An 18,253-nucleotide genomic window follows, 5' to 3' on the forward strand; every position below is an offset into this window, starting at 1 on the left:
ACCAGTCCCGAGCTCTGTGTAGCCCGTGCATAACACTGTCCCTGAGCCCGGCGCTTCGAAAATGCCGTGAATTTACCCATACGAACGCTAACAGCAGCAGCGTGGACACACTCCTAGTGCGTACAAAGCATCGCTTTAGCAATTCTCCGCCCTGGGCCGTAATATCACCCTATTCCCATAACCGCAGGATGAAGTGGAAGGTAATCAGAGGCAGCTTTCTATTGACGGTGAACAGGGCAGTAGGTATTTCTATGGAAAGGAAGATTTCACAACAGGAATACTATTATGAAGGTTTGTGTTTTAGATGATCAATTTATGCAAATTATATGTAAATTAGTCACGGCCCCTTTGATTTCTGGCATGTAGCCAGCAACTCTTTCATGTTATAATGTTGGGTAACCTTTGCTTGACTGTTTTCTTTTAAATTTAGCTATAAATCTGAGATTTCTTTTTCTCTCTCTAATTTCCTTGTGAAGCACAGTAGTTTTTTTTGTAAGAAAAAGGATGTTAACAGTATATGAAATCTGCTCTGTAAAATTCAAATTAGAGGATTTATTCATTAAAGCAAACCCTATCATTACGCCAAATACTCTGTTTAGGAAAAGGCACATTATTCTCCAGAAACCTTAATAGGAGGATAATATCAATGTTAGTCAAGAGATCCTGATGCTACTGGGTGCCCTGGGATTGGGAAAAGGACCTTTGCACAGTATATTTTTGAATGCTTCCCCCCACCACAAAAGAAAAAAGCTGCTGTTTTCTTTCTTAAGATAAAAAATGAAGAGCTATTACATTTTTTTTTCTATTTTAAAGTCAGCTGCTACCATCTATGTCAGTGAATACAAAGTCTCAAAGTCTGGCGATTCTTAAATGCACGTTGCAATTTGTGGCTCCGCAACTAGCATTTGCAATGCCGTTGAGCTCTCTGCTCTACGGAATTTAATTACATGGCCTTTTTGCATATGGAGGACACGAACAACAGAATTGCTTTGCCTGGTGGAGACAAAAATGCCCATGCCTTCTCCTTGTGGGCTGGGCTGCAGAACCACTGACGTACAGTCAGGGCCCATTGCGCTGGAATTATGGCTTTATAACAATCCTTTATTTACATACACTGCTGAGACAGTAAAAACAGCAAACAGATTTTTGAACGGCAGGCAACCGAAACATCCCCACAGGGCACGTGCCCCCTCGCCGAGGCAGGAACGCAGGCAAGTTAAATCAGTTCTGTGACTGCTTTCCAGCAGCGAATTATGTCGACATGAAAACGGTGCGTGCCATTCCAGCAATAAAACGGGTCCAATCTTCAGCGCCGCCTGTTTCTCCCCCACCCCATGGCTCCCCTCAGTTTGAATTGGCATGCACATGGCGCTGGGAAAAAAAGAATTACTGTAAAGTGTTTCGTTAGAAAGGTTTCAATTTACTCATCACGAGATTGCTGAGCAATACTGTAAATAGACTCAAATAAAATCAATAGAAGGAGCTGTTCTCATGCTTTCTAGGATGCTAGGCGAATGGTTAACCTCATTTATTAAGTATGGAGTCTGAATCAAAGCCATGTTATGTTCATGTACATATTACAGCCGTATTTCCTAGGGATTTAAATAATCTCGCTTAGCAGTTCTCTCAGTGGCTGCAGTATCCGTCTCCCTCAGAGTGCTTTTCTTTTGCCCTTATTGTGCAGCCCTCATTTTCTTTCCTTCCCTTGGTAAATAAAGACCCTTAACAACACACACATGCAGCAATATTTGTCCTCGCGCTGCACGCCACATCCCGGCTTGCCGGTCCTGCGCTTCATTCCTCCCAACCGTCCTCCCATCTCCTTCCATGGACAGCAAAAGCCGATAGCATCCTTGATGCACCCTTTGCCCTGGCATGGGAGGTGGCTGAATCAAAGTCAAGGGTCCAGAGGAGATGCTAGCTGAGATATTTCAGCACCAGAAAATCCACATTGTCTGGGCTTACTCTATATGGGCAGGGTTATCCAAATGAGAAACTTCTGTCTGACAGTCAGTTTTGCTCAGATCTCAGCAGATTTCAGCCTTGAAAACTAGACTGTTCTCAAGTTTAGGAAGTTTCCAAAGTTCAGAAAAATCTATGGGGTGTGTGTGTGTGTGTGTGTGTGTGTCACAAAGGAAAATTGAGAACAAGGTTTAAAACAATGAAAAACAGGAATAACAATTATGGGTGCAAGGGAACAGCATGGAAACATTAAAGAAGAAAGCCCTGGACAGTGGTTAAATGCTCCATAAAAAAAGAATTTAGTGCAAACTTCCCCAGGGAACCATGACCGAAACCACTGACAATAAGTGGTTGGAAAGCTCTGAACTTGCAGAAAACCTCTCTGTTGAGCATCCTTCTTTTCAGAGGAAGTTTTAGTCTGCCAGAAAAGGTGAGCAATGCTGCCTGCTAATACGATATGGGGAACTGGAAGGCAAACCTGTACACTACAGAGAGGGAACAACCCTAGAAGAAAGGTCTTAGACATATGCTATTTGCTTTTTCCCTGCTAAGATGCTGACTCTTCTTATGGTCTGGTAACTTGTGTGCTGCATTACTGGGTAGTAAGTCACTGGCACCAAATCACACAAGCCACCATATAACCACTGGATAGGAAACTCCAACACCAGCACAGTTTAAATCAATGTCCTGTAAACTTTGGATAATATTACTTAGACCTTGAAGCACTCAGGCCTCCGAGGAAGCTGTAAAATACACTTCTGGGAGTTTTATAATGGGGTGGACTCGTTATTTTCCATGCAGACATGTAATCAAATTACTCACTCACAAAAGGACCAAGGTGTTTGTGGACAGCTCAGTAATTATTTGTGACAGCTTCAGAAACAGAGGAAGGCAACAGTGCCGTTGCATCTGTGATGGACGTTTGAAATCACCATCTTTGTGTACAGCCCTTGATGCTGTAAATGGATCCTGAAAAATCCAGCTGAGCATTACAGTAATTGTAATTCTATTGGTTTCTATAGAAATAGGATTATCCTAACAGCCAATAAATCAATTTCCTCCTGGAACACTAATGCAATGAGAAGGGGCACCATTTCACCGTTATTTATAGAGCAAACAGCTTTTACACAATTTGCAATACCTATCAGAGTTTTATAGAGTTCATGAGATTTTTCAAGCATGTTGCCGCATAAAACCATCTCGGGCAATAAATTATAGAGGAAAATGGGGAGGAGGGGGAACCCATAAAGTAATGCAAGGTATTTACCACCAGATGGCACGCTGGTACAGGTGCCGCCGTTCTGGCAGGGATGCCGCTCGCAGGCATCGGGGTAGAGGACGCAGCCAAGCTTTAATTCCGTCAGGCCGACCACTTCTGCAAAGCTGCTGCGCTTGTTTTGGAGCGGCAGTTCGTTGTTATTTAGGACGACTGAATCCAGGCAGCCCTGAAAGCCACTCAAGACCTGCGTTGTTCTCTTGTCCGTCAGGCTGCGGACATTATCCACTTGGACCTGAGCGCCAAAGTAGACAGAGCTATCTGTGCTGAGAGTCTGGAAGTAGAGGGGGGCTCTGCGGCGCTCCACGTAGCTGTCGTCCAGGGACAAGCTCGTGAAATTGCGATTCAGCTCCAGGAAGACTGAATGCCAGCTTCCATCATTAACGGCCCTGCCAGAAATTCCCAGGATTCCCGGGCCACTTCCGCAGTCCAACTGGAACCACAGTTTGCCATCGACGATCTGAGGGAGGAAAACAGAAATCATACAGCTTCAGGCATTCATCCATCTCATAATACGCTCTCATGGGGAATCTGGAAACACGGAGGACTTCTAGGCAGTCTCTATACAGTGTTAAAGCTGCTCTCCTACGTGACACTGAAATAGCAAAAAGCTGCACCTTTATCACCAGCAAGAAAAAAAACAACTGATAAGAACCAGTCTACTTAGAATTTACCCAAAGCCACTTACTGCAGGCAGACTGACAATATAGAAAAAATACAGATGCAGAACATAGGTGAGGACTGGGATAATGATATGTCTCACTGAACACGGCATGGACTGGAGGAACCATGTTCTGCTCGTGGCTCTGCTGCTGAGTCGCCATGTCTCTCTGAGCAAGTCCCGCCATCCACCTGTGTGCTGCGATTCTGCTCCCAGTGGTTGGCGCTACCAAAAGGGCAGTCAGGGCAAGGGACCATCTCTAAATGTTTGAGAGAGGTTTGTGGCAAAGTCATTGGCCACAGCTTTCAGCTGGGGAAGTGAGGTGCTCTGCTCATACACACATCCTGTGCCTCTGTAACCTTTTGGAGCATCTCAGCGACGTGTGGATTTGCCCCCAAGTATCGTAAATTCAGTTTCTCTAAGTAAAACGGTAAGATTCTCATTGACCAAAAGTCAGGGTTTTTTCCATGGATGCTACACTACCTGTTCTGTGTATACCTCATAGATGACATAGGATGGCTCCTACTTTTCTTCCTTTCCTGATGTTTACGCTGGGTTCATGGCTTTAGAGGGATTGTTAGGATTTCTCATTCTCCCTCCTGCCTCTCACCCATCTGAAGTCCTTCATAAACGGAAAATCTGTGCCCGCCTCCTGGGGCAGGCAAAGTGCAGAGTGAGGGAATAGGTATGGAAGGCTGCTTTCCTGATTAGCAGTTTACCCAAAGACTTTAGGTTTCTTTAACAGATGGCAGATACGTTTAAAATGGCTGACAAGGCTGGAAATAATTTCTTATGACACATTAATTGGATTCAAGCTCTCCAAAAGCTCTTGCAATTATTTTACCTTTATGTCATGCTCTAGGAAGTATTTATTTCTACAAACCCCATCTCAAGACAGTTCTGTCCCATTATTTATCCCCCTGAAAAGTTCAGGCGCTGTGTCCTTTTTCATCCTTCCCCGCAGCACACATTGTACTCTCACTGGTTTATCCGTAACACAATCCTGCTGCTTTCCTCCAGCAGAGCAGAGCTGCCATAGCTGTCAATGCAAGAACCCCCCCGAGCTTTGGTGGCCCCGCTAAACTGGCATGGCTAATGCAGATGTGATGCTGCATTGTGTCCATCTGTCTTTGGCCATTTTTTTGCCATTTCTGGCATGAAAACTCATTTAAAACTGGGTTAGCTAGAGACATCCCTTGGCGCGTATCTGAACTGGTGCTCAAACTCTTCTCTGCCAGGCTCTCTCATGTGGCTTGAAGGTAAATGGGATACTGTGAATCTACAGGAGCAGACTGTACTGTCATGGCATTATCAGCATTTTACTGTCCTTGGAGGTTCACAAAACTACATGGAGAAAAGCTAAGGGTAAAATCTTGAGTCTGATGATCTCTGGACTTCGTTCTCCTTTCCAGTCCTCAGTCTCTTGACCCGCTGAATTTGAACTGGGCTGTAACCTCAAGCCAAATCACACTGGGCAGTCGGGCTGTAAACCACACCACTTCACCACTCTGCAATCATTTGGACGGGGTGGACACAATGATGCACAGGACAAGCTCCTGGTAAATGCCAGCTACCGACTTACTCTGCAAGGCATGAGGGGTGTAGACGGACACACATGTAGAAGGAGCCAGAAGAGCAAGAATTAGTCCTTGCTATGGGCAGCTGGGTATTTTGAAGTCCTGGACCTGCAGGATGTAACCAAACTGAGAAAAAATGAGATCTATGATTGTAACACAACATACTTGAGGGATGGATGTTGCTTGGTAGTCCTCCAGCTCAATCAAAAAAGGCTAATGGATGTACAGAAAAATAAGCCTGGATCAGTTTTCATTAAAAAACCTTTGCTTGCAGGACTCAAAACGCAGCTGTAAACTATTTCTGAAGATTGAAATTGGGCTTATTAAAGCATCTGCTCAGGGGAATCTCAGTAAACATGATGCCCTGACAAATTGAGCTGGTTTCTCTCCAGAGATGGAGGCATAGTTTCTTCTCTCCCTGTGCAACAAAATAGTCCGCAAACCTTGAAAGCGCTGCTCAGAAAATGCAGTCTGGCTCAACAGGAATACAAATCAAACAGAAAAATACACGCCAACATATTACACTCTGAAAACCAGCCACCATCGGATAAGCAGTTAACTTGCTTCTTATTCAAAAGGCTTTTTCCTATGGAAACTGTTCTACTGATTGTGTATAATACACATATACCTCCCCTAAGACTACTTATACCCTGAAGGACCTACTGCCTGCATGTCTATTACCCTTACTCACAGAACATGCTTTTCCAATTATCTTTATAAATACAACACCACATATGAGCACCTGGGATAAATATTACACCATTTGTATACAGGAAACGATGATCTAAAAGATTTGCCATTAAAATATGTTTTATACATCTTTCTCATCCACTTTTATTTCTTTTTACCAGCAGATGATCTGACATACACAGTACATATACATTGTCTGAAAGTCTACGTTTCCTTCCCTTTATTAAAAAAGCACTAGCAACCTTCACCTTAGGCTAGAGTGAAGGATGGAAAGGATGGTCCAATGCTTACAGTACTAGCCTAAGATATGATAGATATCCATGGGAATCCACACTCTGCAACACTCTTCCTCTGGGATCTCAAGCAAGTCATTAGTTTCAGGTCTCCATCAGTAAAAGAGGGATAACGTCATTTCCCTACCTCACACCACTGCTTTACGGATATATACATTAAACATGTGACATGCCCAGATTAAACATCTGTGACATGCCCAGATACCCCTAGCTATGGGACCATAAAAATACTTTCATTAATCAGATGGTCACAGGCCTTGCTGTAGCAGGGCAGGGAGGAAATATTTGTCCCCTGGTGGCCCCATGCCTCTCGGAGGAGGAGGAAGAGCTTCAAAAGGGCTCCTGTTCTGCTCGTTTAGCAGCTAGGCTGGCCGGGCAGGGAGGAGAGGGGTCCTCCACTCAATAGGGCAAAACAATGTCTCCACTCCTAGGCATGGAGAATTCAACTAATCCCTGGTGTTCCCGTGATTCCCCGTAACCGCAGTGATGTCAGGGACATCGTTCAATCCTCAAACAGGGCTATTTGATTATAGCCTGGACATTGGTACCAAGAAAAAGCTGAACTCCAAATTATTTTCTTAATAAATGAGGTACATTCAAGCAAATAGTATAGAAATCCAATGCTGTTGTCCAGGCTCAGCAGTTATCCAGACAATAAGCTCAGTAGAACGACTGGTTTCATTGAGGGTTGGTAGCATCAGCTTCTCAGTTCAGAACTGAACGTGTGGCACTGCTTTTTTTCTCCATGTGATGTAACACGGCAGAGAGCTTGAGTTCCTCCACCTCACAGCACAGAGATGCAAACTCTGCTCGCCACAGCGCCAGCAGAAACCCTCTGCACCAAGAAGAAAGCAAATCCTAGCTGGGCAGAAAATTCCCACCAGGCTTCCACCTCTCATAACTTTTTGGGCTTAGTTACACTATCTTTCATTACAACTACTAGGACAGTGAGGTTAACGCATACTTAAGCATGTATGCTCTTACAGACACAAAATTCCTCACCTGTATAAAATGGGCAAAGAAGTACAAAGAACAGACAAGGCTCCAAAAGCTGATGCAATCTGTTACATTTCAACAGTTTCATTCAATGAGCAAAATGGAGCCAAACGCATATTGTAAATTATATCAGAATATTAGCCTGGCTAAGATGTTTGGCTAACATCCATATTTGTGTATCAACATAGGTAATAAAATGATCAAATGGTTCTTCTGAGACCACCTTAGGCTCACACAGTCCATCTGCAGTCACACACCATGGATGCAGCATGCTGCCTACTAATCTATCTGGGGAAATATTTTGTTAGCCGAATTACATTTCAGGTTCGTTTGTGTAAAACGGTATATTTAATTAAAATATTACTCGTTTCAACTCTAGCCATAACTGGGATCATGTCCAAGCTTCAGTCTTATCCAGTGTAAGCCATGTAGCAGTAATGCATTAAAATATATAATATACACTTAACTAAACCATGCAAAGTTTCACATTAACTACCTGGATGGAAGAACATATGCTTGCCTTTTACCATTTAACAGCTATTATATTTCTGGCATGATGGGAAGGTCTTTCTTTACCTACATTTAGTTCTTTACATTTCACAAAACATGTTCAATCTCCATTGCATTCCTTGAAAAAAAAAAAAAGAGAAATAAATTACGGAATTCTCTTCTGCAATGGCCTCATGATGCTTAAAATTGTTAAATCTTCCTTTTTGCAGATAGATGCTACATAGGAAAAAGGAAATGGTGATACTGGTTTTGGCACACATAATCTTTTCAAAGGGAAAAAAAAAAAGCCATCGACCTGCATCTTATTTTCCTCCAATTGTCTTAAAAGCAAGAGCATGGAATGAAAAAAATGACCAACCTCTCAAAATCGATGGATGAGTTGCTTTATTAGAAACAGCTGAATAAATAACACCCTTATTATATTGTATCAACACAGTGTAGCTGGTAGGCTTTCGGCAAAGCAGTAGACAAGCAGTTTGCTCTATGGAATTTATTATTCATCCAAGGACACCGTGTTATGATTATGAAATATTTCAATCCCTGGAGTTATCACAAATGTATGAGCTCCCAAAATTAAGCTGGTCATTTAAACACTGAAAACCATATTGCAGCATTAATTTTTAAGCAGACTGCAATGGGGGAGATTTGCTTCAAGAAAAGCAATGCCACTATACACCCCAAGAGCGGTGGTGTTTTCTGCCTGTTCTCCCATGAGCTCATACTATGTGATGAGTCTAAATTTCTTCCACCTCTGCTGTTGTTTGGAGTTCAGTGATGGTACCGGGCCTTCTGGTACTAAACTGGCAGATACTTAAGTACATGCTTAAATTAAGGTATGTGAGTAGTTCCAATTGCCTTCAAATATAGGAAGTTAAGCAAGTGATTAAGTGCTTTGCTGGAGTGATGCCAGAGTGCTCAAAAGAGCACAGGATCCCATCCTTTATCCTCTATTTGGAAAGCTTCTCCTCATGTTTAATTTAATTGAAAGCAATGCTCAAATGATAACAACTTCACATTTATAGACCTCTAATTAATCTACTTAATGGCCTAATTTCTGAGCGCTTCTCTATCTCACAACATACATACCTGGTTTAAAAAAAACAAAACACAACCCCACCCCCCCCAAACTAAAAAGGCCTTACCTCTGGTTTACAAATGAAAAAAAATATGCTCAGCAAGTTTAAGGGTAACTTGCTTGAAAGCATCTGAGTTAGGGATTCCCAAAGCACGGTTCATGAATCAGCTGCCATCCCTGGAGAGACCTGCTCCGGCTGCATCCCTCGAGCATAATGCCCTTTGCCTGCCATAGAGCACTTCTGTAAGACCTCAGTCTGATATTCCTCTGCTAAATGACCTTCACAAATAAAACTCTAGCAATTCCTGATCTTTTAAGAAGTGCCATTTCTCCAAAACACATACCAGATGTAATGCTTTACTTTTCTTTAAACCCTATGCTTACAGAAGCCAAGGGCCAGATCTGGGAAAAGGACGTACCCGTTGCAACAGCAAATCCTGCCCTACCTAAAAGCCAAGCATAAGGCTCTGGGAAGGGCATTCCCTGTGTCATTTCCTGCTCAATGCATGGGAGAAAGTGGAGCCCTTGCATCCACACATGACCCTGGACCTCTCTCATGGGACATGTGAGGTGGAAGCTGCATATGAAGCTCTCTACTGAGTGCCGCATCAGATGGGTTCATAGCTGGCAATCCTTTCTTAGAGCTAGGAAGAGAAAAAGAGCATGACCTGGAGGATGGTGTCTGAGATTGGAGCAGAGTAGCCACAGGTCTTGTCGCTGCTCCTTCAAGTATTATTTTTTCCTTCCAGCATTTTTCAAAGCAAAACAGTTAGGTGATTGTATGAAGTGGTGACTGAAAACACATAATTCCTACCCCACAACTAAAATCCCAACCCAGGCGGCCGCAATGAGGGGCTGTCTTACTCATTTTTTTGTAATCACATGAATTTTTCTCTTTTGGTGGCAAAATTTCCCACTTTCAACTGGAAAATATCCACTCAGTTGTCTACAGCGTGACCTGCTGGACTCCTTAATCATGATATTTTTATACAACAAACTCTAACAAAATAAATTCTCCTATAATCATTCTAACTCCCTGTCAGTCTGCCTCTGTATCATCTCCTAGTGTTTTCAAGTGGCACCTTTCACCAGGGCCATTTTTTTTTTTCCAAGCCTTTTTCAAAACTACACAATCACAGACATTCCCTACTGATGTATGCTAAGAGCAACCACCACTAAGACTTCAAATAAGGTCTTCAAGCCTGCAGTTCTGTTTTGGATTTTTTGAAGACAAAGTGTACTAAAAAGTTCAAACTGTGCATTTCTGTGTCTCAAAGCAGAGCTTAACTGTCTTGCACAAATCCGAACAACGCTGAGAGTCCCCAGTGAATGACAGACAGTACTCCTGCTTATGAAATATTTCAGTCTAACAGCTATAAAATTATTTGTTGCCCATTAATAACTCATCTAGCCATTTTAACATTACCTAATCATTCAGCCAAGAGAACTCTAAAGATTGCAAATACAGACACAAAAGGCTCTGTGCCATTTCTCCCACTGCTGAATTATAGGACATGGCCGAGTTACAAAAGTCAATGTCTTCATTTTGTACCTTAGAGGCTCTAGCAGAAATACTGCACATGCAGGCTCTTGGATGAGCCTAGCGCTCCCTTTCCATCCAGCAGATATTTGCTCTTCCACGGAAACCCAACAAAGAAGAAGAATGCATGGGGAGCTTACCAATTAAATATTGATTGGATATCAATCTCCAGCGACCTCATGCCTCCCTCAACAAATAATCTTAATTCACAGAGTGAAGAAATCTTCACATTCAGTAGGAGACAGGTTCTAAGCAGATGGTTTCTGGAATTAACTCGCCAGCAGTGAGGGCATATCCTCTAACCACGGGCACAGACGCAGGGGAAGAACAGCTATTTCAGCATGCACCGTTTTGACTATATGGTCATATAAATGGCCAAATCTTACATCTCATGCAGATTGGCTCCTGCATGCAGATACACATAATGTTCTTATAATGAACAGAACCCAATGGAGCATTTTCCAAGTAAAGTACCACTAACAAGCTGCTTTTTTGATTGTTGTTGTTGCTGCCATCGTAGAAATTGTTGGTTTTCCCTGTTAGTATGAAACAGATCAGACTTCATCGTCTCAATCTACAGCTGAAATGAGAACAGCATTCCCCAAATCAAGAGCCAACAGAAAACATATAATCAAGAAAAACAACTGCAGAAAAGATAAGTTATTTTAATTACCTTCAGAATTATACAGGGATTCGCTCTGGTGTACATTATAATCCCATTGCTTTGCAGGGTTCGCAGACGGAGAGCCAACTTGAATTCCTCTTTCTTGCTATTTTCAGAAACGCGGTATTTAATGTAGCTATTCCCAGCAAAGCTAAGGGAAGTGTGGCCTGAAATAACCATTTTGAAAAGACACATGTTCTTTTAGTGACACATGAAATAATTCCTCAACTGTCAAGTTAATTAAAGAATTTATAGAGCTAATGAGAATGTCTAGGAAGAAATAAATAAACCCCAACTTTGATGGGAAAAAACGCTGGCACCCACTACAAAAACATAGTGTGTTTTGGAGGGAAATTATGGTTTTGGGAGTGGAGGAAAGCTCTTTTTCTCCATACTTATAAAAAAGAAGTTTCTGCAAGTATTCAGCATTTTTAAGGTTATACACCTATGTTGCCTCACTGATAACAGGGGGTGTCAAAGATGACTGTGCCTGTAGATCAGGCAGTTGAGTTATGGGTGTAAAGTTAAGCATGGGCAGATGGCAGGCATACCCTTGCAATGAGTTCCCTGCAACCACTGCCCAGAACCACAGTGACAGAGCTCAGTATCTGCTGTGTTTTCACCAGGGAAATAGCACGGCCTCTGCCGTGAGCCCTGGATTCACTGAAGTCGACGGAAAGCTCCACTTCACCAGCTTTCCACCAAGCTCTTTGTATCCCAGGGAACAACACAGCTGCAGAGAACTAACAAATGTCCTCAAACTTCCTTCTTGGGAAGGTGAAGTGTTTTCATTAATAAAGACTGGAATTCTGGTAATCTAAATCGTAAGCAGAAGAGTTAATTATAGCGCTTTGCCCATGGCAGGAAAACATCTGGCATAACAGTCTCTAGGAAAAGTCCTGTTTTCTCAGCAGCCTGTTTTACTGATCTGGGATTCAACCAAGTCAGTGGGAATTTCCCAATGGAAACTGGATTCATGGTCTTCAAACAGCCCCACAGCCAAGTATTTCACAGGGCTTATAAACAGATGTGCCAACTGCTGGTGCTGAGAAGGGTTAAGCAGTACGTCTTCTGATGACTTCAGTGGCACCTCTACCCACAAACTGAGAATGAAAGCACTTTGTTGTTCAAGTATATCCCCCTTTACCGCTGTGACATGCACCTGAGCATTCGCCAAGCTTTCCTGGTGGGCACTGGCAGATGAATGGTCTCCGGTTAGCTTCATAGCCCACACACTGCATGTCCCCTGGACATGGCTTCTCCAGACAGGGATCGTTAGACCCAGGGCAGCGTTCTCCTGCAATACGTTAAAATACTGTCAGGGATGCAGTGTAAAGCATGATCTTCAGCAATACGAGAGTAATGAAAGGCAGTTATTGATCTCACACTTCAGCACAAGCAAAGAATGGCTTAATAATGATAACAAAAAAAACCCCCTCAAACTCTTCATGGAAAAGATGTCCTTTGGACAAGTATGTAGCAAAACTGTTACGGTTCTTCTTCAAAGGCTGTCCTAAAACCGAGGGCAATGTATTTTAAAAATCAACTACTATGAGCAATAACTGGTTTATAATTGGTGTTGTGACTCTCAGGCCAGTCACCTTCTCACAAAGCCTCCCATGCAGGGGATTTAGAGACAGGAGAAAACAAACGATTTGAAGTTACACACTCCTTTTGCCACAGCACACCCATGAGAAGCAAATTTAAGGAGGTAGAGCTCCTAGGAGACAAAATAAGAAAAAGCCATTCCTGGGCTACGGGATGACAGCTGGACTTTCCATCCTCATACTGTACAGGACAGGTTGCCAGCCTGACCGTACGGCATAGGCACAGACTTGCCCCGTCCCCATGTTCCTCCTGACATTTCTGAGATCTCACATCCTATTGTGCACTTGCCCAGGCTGCCAAAAACTATCCTCCTTTCTTCTGGTTGTGACTACACAAGTTCCATTGCATCTGGAACTGTGCATGTCCAGGAAAAAAAAAAAAAGGAAAAAAAAAAATAGTTTACTTGGTCTGGACAGTAGAACTCAAAAGTGAAGAAATTTTGAAAATCTGAAATAAGTTGACTTTTCTAGAGAAAAGAAGATTGTGAGGGGGGATCTTATTAATACTTACAAATACTTACAGGGAGGGTGCCAGGGGGATGGGAACAGTCTTTTTGCAGTGGTGCCCAGTGATAGGACGAGGGGGAACGGGCACCAGCTTGAACATAGGAAGTCCCATCTTAACATGAGGAGGAACTTCTTTACTTTGAGGGTAGTGGAGCACTGGAACAGGCTGCCCAGAGAGGTGGTGGAGTCTCCCACTCTGGAGACATTCCAAACCCGCCTGGACGCTGTCCTGTGCAACCTGTTGTAGGTGACCCTGCTCTGGCAGGGGGGTTGGACTAGATGATCTCCAGAGGTCCCTTCCAACCCTGACCATTCTGTGATTCTGTATTGCTTGACATTACCAAATTGAAGCAGCTTAATATTCTAAATAGCCAGTTGCAATTTATAATTATAAATAGGGCCAAAAATATCACGTCCTTTTGCATTTGAGGAAGAGCACAATTTGGATAAAGTTATTTTGAATGCTAGTGGCAACTTTCCTAAAAAACTTGTATTTGTATGGGATCTAATTTTGCCTAGGTGAATCTAATCTAGGTGAATTCAAAACTACTACTAACTTCATAAGGGAAGTAATCTGAAGGGACAGGTGAATGCCGATTATATATACTTAAAATACTTGTGTGACACAATTACATTAAGATTCTTCAAAAACCTCTTAAATTCGTAACATCTAGCAGGCTGAGCATGTCAAGGGTTTACTTTAAAGCTGGTCAATGTCAAAGGAACTTCTTGCATTCCGTGGGGTTTGGCTAAAACTTCTATATAAATTCTAGAAGTATATAAATAAATCTGGTTTGATTGCCCTATTCTTAAAAAATTTGCAAACATTGCCTACAATAATGCATAAGATGATACAACTATTGCTGCTTGACGGATGAATTCTCAGGAATACACTACTTCCACAACAGTTAGCCTTTTCTTGGCACTAGGGAACTTGGTAGATGCAGGGTCAGCTTCTACCTTTGGACATCTGTGTGCAGCTGCTACGAAAGTAGCATTTAAGTGCAGGGAAAAAGGCACTCCTGCCCCTGCTTCTGGTGATTTGCAGCCAGAGCTTGAACAGAGGGAGAGCCGGTTGTTGGGAATGGTCTCTTGTTTTGCTCATCAGATACTGTTACTTAATACATGCAGGTGATGATTTAAACAATAAAAAGTCAGCACCTTCCTACCCATCACTTTCTGAATATTGGCAGTTCTTGTTTATTGCAGGACCCTTATCATATTCAAAAACTAGTTTATTTTTTGAGCATATGTATTTTATTTGCAATTTATAAAGGGAGAAATCAACCTGTCACACAGTATATCTCCGAAAGTAATGAAAGAAAGAATCTTATTGCTCTCACACTTCAGTGCAAGCCAAGAAGGGCTCACAGTAAGCACAGCTGAAACTACCTGGCAATGTAAGTACTTTCTGGAAAAAGAAAAATTACTACTGTGGGTTTCAAAGTGGACATGGGCTGACTACAAATATGGCAATGACTGTAAATGTCTTGCTTGATGTACAGCACAGTCAATTTAATCTTTAACATCCTCCCCTCCTTTGTCAAACATTTGTTTGAGAGGTCTATGCAGTAAACGATTTACAGTACTGCCTGTAGCACTGTTAGAAAATGATGCATGGCAATCTTTAATAATCAGTTTAGTAGGTAACATTAGCAGGAATAACAGCTGCAATATACAGTCATGCTTAAAGTCTTATAGAATCAAGAAACAAATGTCATTTAATAGGGTTCTGCACTGCAGAACTATATTCTATTTAAGGTAAGGTCTGCAGAATTTAACAGAGAATATGTTTTCTATAGCTTTTCTTTTAGAAAAAAAACCTTATTTTTTTATTTCAATGGCAAGTAATAATTATTTCTGAAATCATAAGAGGTGGTTAAATATTCTATAGGCTGCCTAATATTTTCTACTTGGTTCTTTCAGCTACTTGAATTCATTCTTATGTGACAAATACACAGCATTCTGCTGTACGCGGAGTATGTCTCTTCTCTGAACACACTTAAACCCTTTGTGAGGTTGTAATTCAAGTGAGCCTCTGCGTAGCTGACAGACAAGTCATCCGGACAAAAGCCTCACAGCTCATCAGTGTGCAGCAGAAGGGGGCACTCAGATTTCCAAATGTGGCTCTGCAAATTTTCACATCCCCTAACCTATGACTGTATCTTTGATGTGAAGCAATAAAGCAATAGCTTACTTTGTTATCCATCTCTGCCAGTTTTTTTTTTTAGCTGATTCAAACTCTGATTTGTACTTCAGAGCCATCCTTCCACAGTCAAAAAATAGATGGAAAGGATCTAACGTATTTAGCGCAACTGTAGAGACACACTAAAGAACTGCTTATCCCGACAGGCCAAGAATAGTTCTTCTGGTAAACTACAAGCAAATCAACTTTTTATTCATCCTGCTGCATCAGGATTTCATAGCTGTCACAAAATTTTGAAAATATTCAAACTTGGGAGAAGCACTGCTTTATGCCTGTCTGTATGGTTATAAGTACATAAGCTACAGATCTGCATTATTGCATGGCCCTGCCTAACACGTGTTTTCAGGCTGATTTCACAACTATGCGGAGCGAAATTGTGAAATTGTTCAAGGTTACGTTGTCCACATCAAAGATTTACAGACTGAGTTTAAATAAAATTATTCTGATGTTGCATTTCCACTCCAAAGAACAGTCTATTTACCGTCCAATAAGAGATGCAAGAAATATGGATTTGAATTGATCTTTTTCTTTTCTGTAGGCAAGTCCAAACAATCCACAGCATTCCCTTGAAACTCACATTAGTATTAATAAAGCTGTTCTCTATCAGGTAGCAGCGAGACACATGAGCTAGCGCCAACCAGTGCATGGCAGCAAAAGGTGGAATAGACCCACTTGATTTTGACAGACCATCGTCAGTTTAATTCTCTGAAAGAAGGTAAAAGTATTACAATCTACCTACTGGTATACTGAGGAAGAAAACACTCTTCCATTGCAAAATGAGACATTTATTTAACTCCTTTCACTCCAAAGAAGGATCACGTCCAGGAATGTAAATATATTTTGAAAATTGAGTGCTTCAACAATTTTAACTTGAGCCTTGTGATATTTGGCGTTTTTCTGTAAGTCCATTCTCCTGAATCTGTATGAATTTTAAAAAAGAGTCTGTTTCTCTCGCTTGCATAAGAAAGCTTCAAAAGTGATTCCTGAAGGCCAGAGTCCCAGAAAGCACGTAAAGCGAACTCTAGACTGTTGCTTTTAAACAATCTAATAGTTTAGTGGGGAGGGAAGACAGTCGACTTACAAGCTGCAGTTTGTCTTTATTTTTGGTCCATGTTGACCAGGTATGCAATGATTAATGTATACATATCAGTGTAGATACCACAAACTTGTTTTTGCACGAGTCAGCCATGGGTTTTAGTTAGCTCAAGTGCCCCTGGAAAACTGTGTGTCACACAGTATGTCCCAGCGAATCAGATTCTTTCCCAGTTTTAGAAGAACTGAGACATTTGACCTCTTCTATCCACTCCTTGATCACAGCTTCCCTTAAGACCCTTTAAGTAATAGCAAATCCCACTCGCTCCGATTCTACAGTCATGCCCCTACTTGATGCTTCAGCTCTCCCACATTTTATATGAGATTGCACAGTCTCAGCATCGGCCTTAAAATAGGGGATATTCGCAGGGAGAAACATCTCTCCTTACGCAACTGCAATGTTAAAAGGACTACAGATAAATCAAATCAATCATTATATCTGCACTTCTTTGTTCCCAAGTACAGACAGAACACCTGCATCTTCAATCATCCTGGTTACCTTGCCAGGACAACTCAAGGCTCATTAGCACGTGTGTGCTTCCCAAAAATGGGAAAAGCAATGTTGTACACATAGGAATTGGGTTCCTGATGCCCAATCCTGCAAAACACCCAGGATTCTTTAAGAGGCAGTGTGTGCTCTGTGGAGCTAAGGACACAAACCACCTCCGAAGATTATGTCCTACATTAATAGCAGATCATCACAGTCTATGATTTCCTTTTGTCAGAACATTCACAGAACGCTAGAAGTGGCTCCATAAAGTCTGAATTGCTTGGTTTCACGAGAAAGTGGTCCAAGACTGCTATTCACTTGATTAAATAACGTGAATGTGAGTGTCTGCACTTTTGTTGAACAGTTCTGGGTGTATTAGAAAAAATCTTTCAAACTATTAAGCCAGAACCATATTAAATACTTGAAATGGAATTCATCTCATCTAACTTTAGGGCATGATTCATCCGACTGATTTTAGACATCTAGGGAGAGATGTATCACATCATTAAAAATACCTCATTCTTTCCACTGCCTGCAAATGGGGCCTGGAGTGACCAGCTCAGATGTAGATATATACCCACATTTGTCAAGATGATTTCAATCCAGCCCTCTCCCATAAACTTATTAGCGTAACCTCACGTTTGTAAGACTATAATGCAGAACAACTCTATAGCAAAGTAGTCCCAACAAAATCTGCTTCATCCCTGCATCCCTGTCTCAACGCAAAAGAATTGCTTTGCATCACGAAAAAAAATAAAAATACAGAATAGATTTTTGCTTCTGAAATATGAGAATGTCATGAGAACTGTTTTACAGGAATATATTTATCCTGGTCCTCCTATCTTTATTTCCCACAAGCACTGACAGATGTTTGCATACCTCACGTCATGTGCTGGGAGGTTGGCAATCGTGCAGCCCCTATAGCCACACTGAGACAAACCCCAGTTTGTTACAATATTTTTTCAGACAAACACAAGCAGATGAGCCCGAAATCTAAGGAGGCAGTCTGTTATTGGAAAACCCTTTAGTTCAATTTTATTGATTTTAAAGGCTTAGATTGATGCACCTGAACTTTCGAACTTATCCTTCTAGAGCTGAGCTGCTGAA

The 18,253-nt window shown here is 41.8% G+C and overlaps 1 protein-coding gene across 1 annotated transcript in view; it reads right to left on the reverse strand.

The window, feature by feature from the left end:
* The window catches only part of FAT3 (FAT atypical cadherin 3), a 359,185-nt gene that overhangs the window by 18,898 nt on the left and 322,034 nt on the right, over positions 1-18,253 (reverse strand). The window contains exons 20-22 of the mRNA XM_009881183.1: positions 12,407-12,541; positions 11,254-11,411; positions 3,230-3,698 (exon numbers count right to left, since the gene is read on the reverse strand). Of these exons, the coding sequence (XP_009879485.1) occupies positions 3,230-3,698; positions 11,254-11,411; positions 12,407-12,541 (762 nt within the window). The remainder of the gene's footprint in view (positions 1-3,229; positions 3,699-11,253; positions 11,412-12,406; positions 12,542-18,253) is intronic.

This window comes from Charadrius vociferus, unplaced genomic scaffold (assembly GCF_000708025.1).
Source record: "Charadrius vociferus isolate BGI_N301 unplaced genomic scaffold, ASM70802v2 scaffold1, whole genome shotgun sequence".
NCBI classification, from domain to species: domain Eukaryota; kingdom Metazoa; phylum Chordata; class Aves; order Charadriiformes; family Charadriidae; genus Charadrius; species Charadrius vociferus.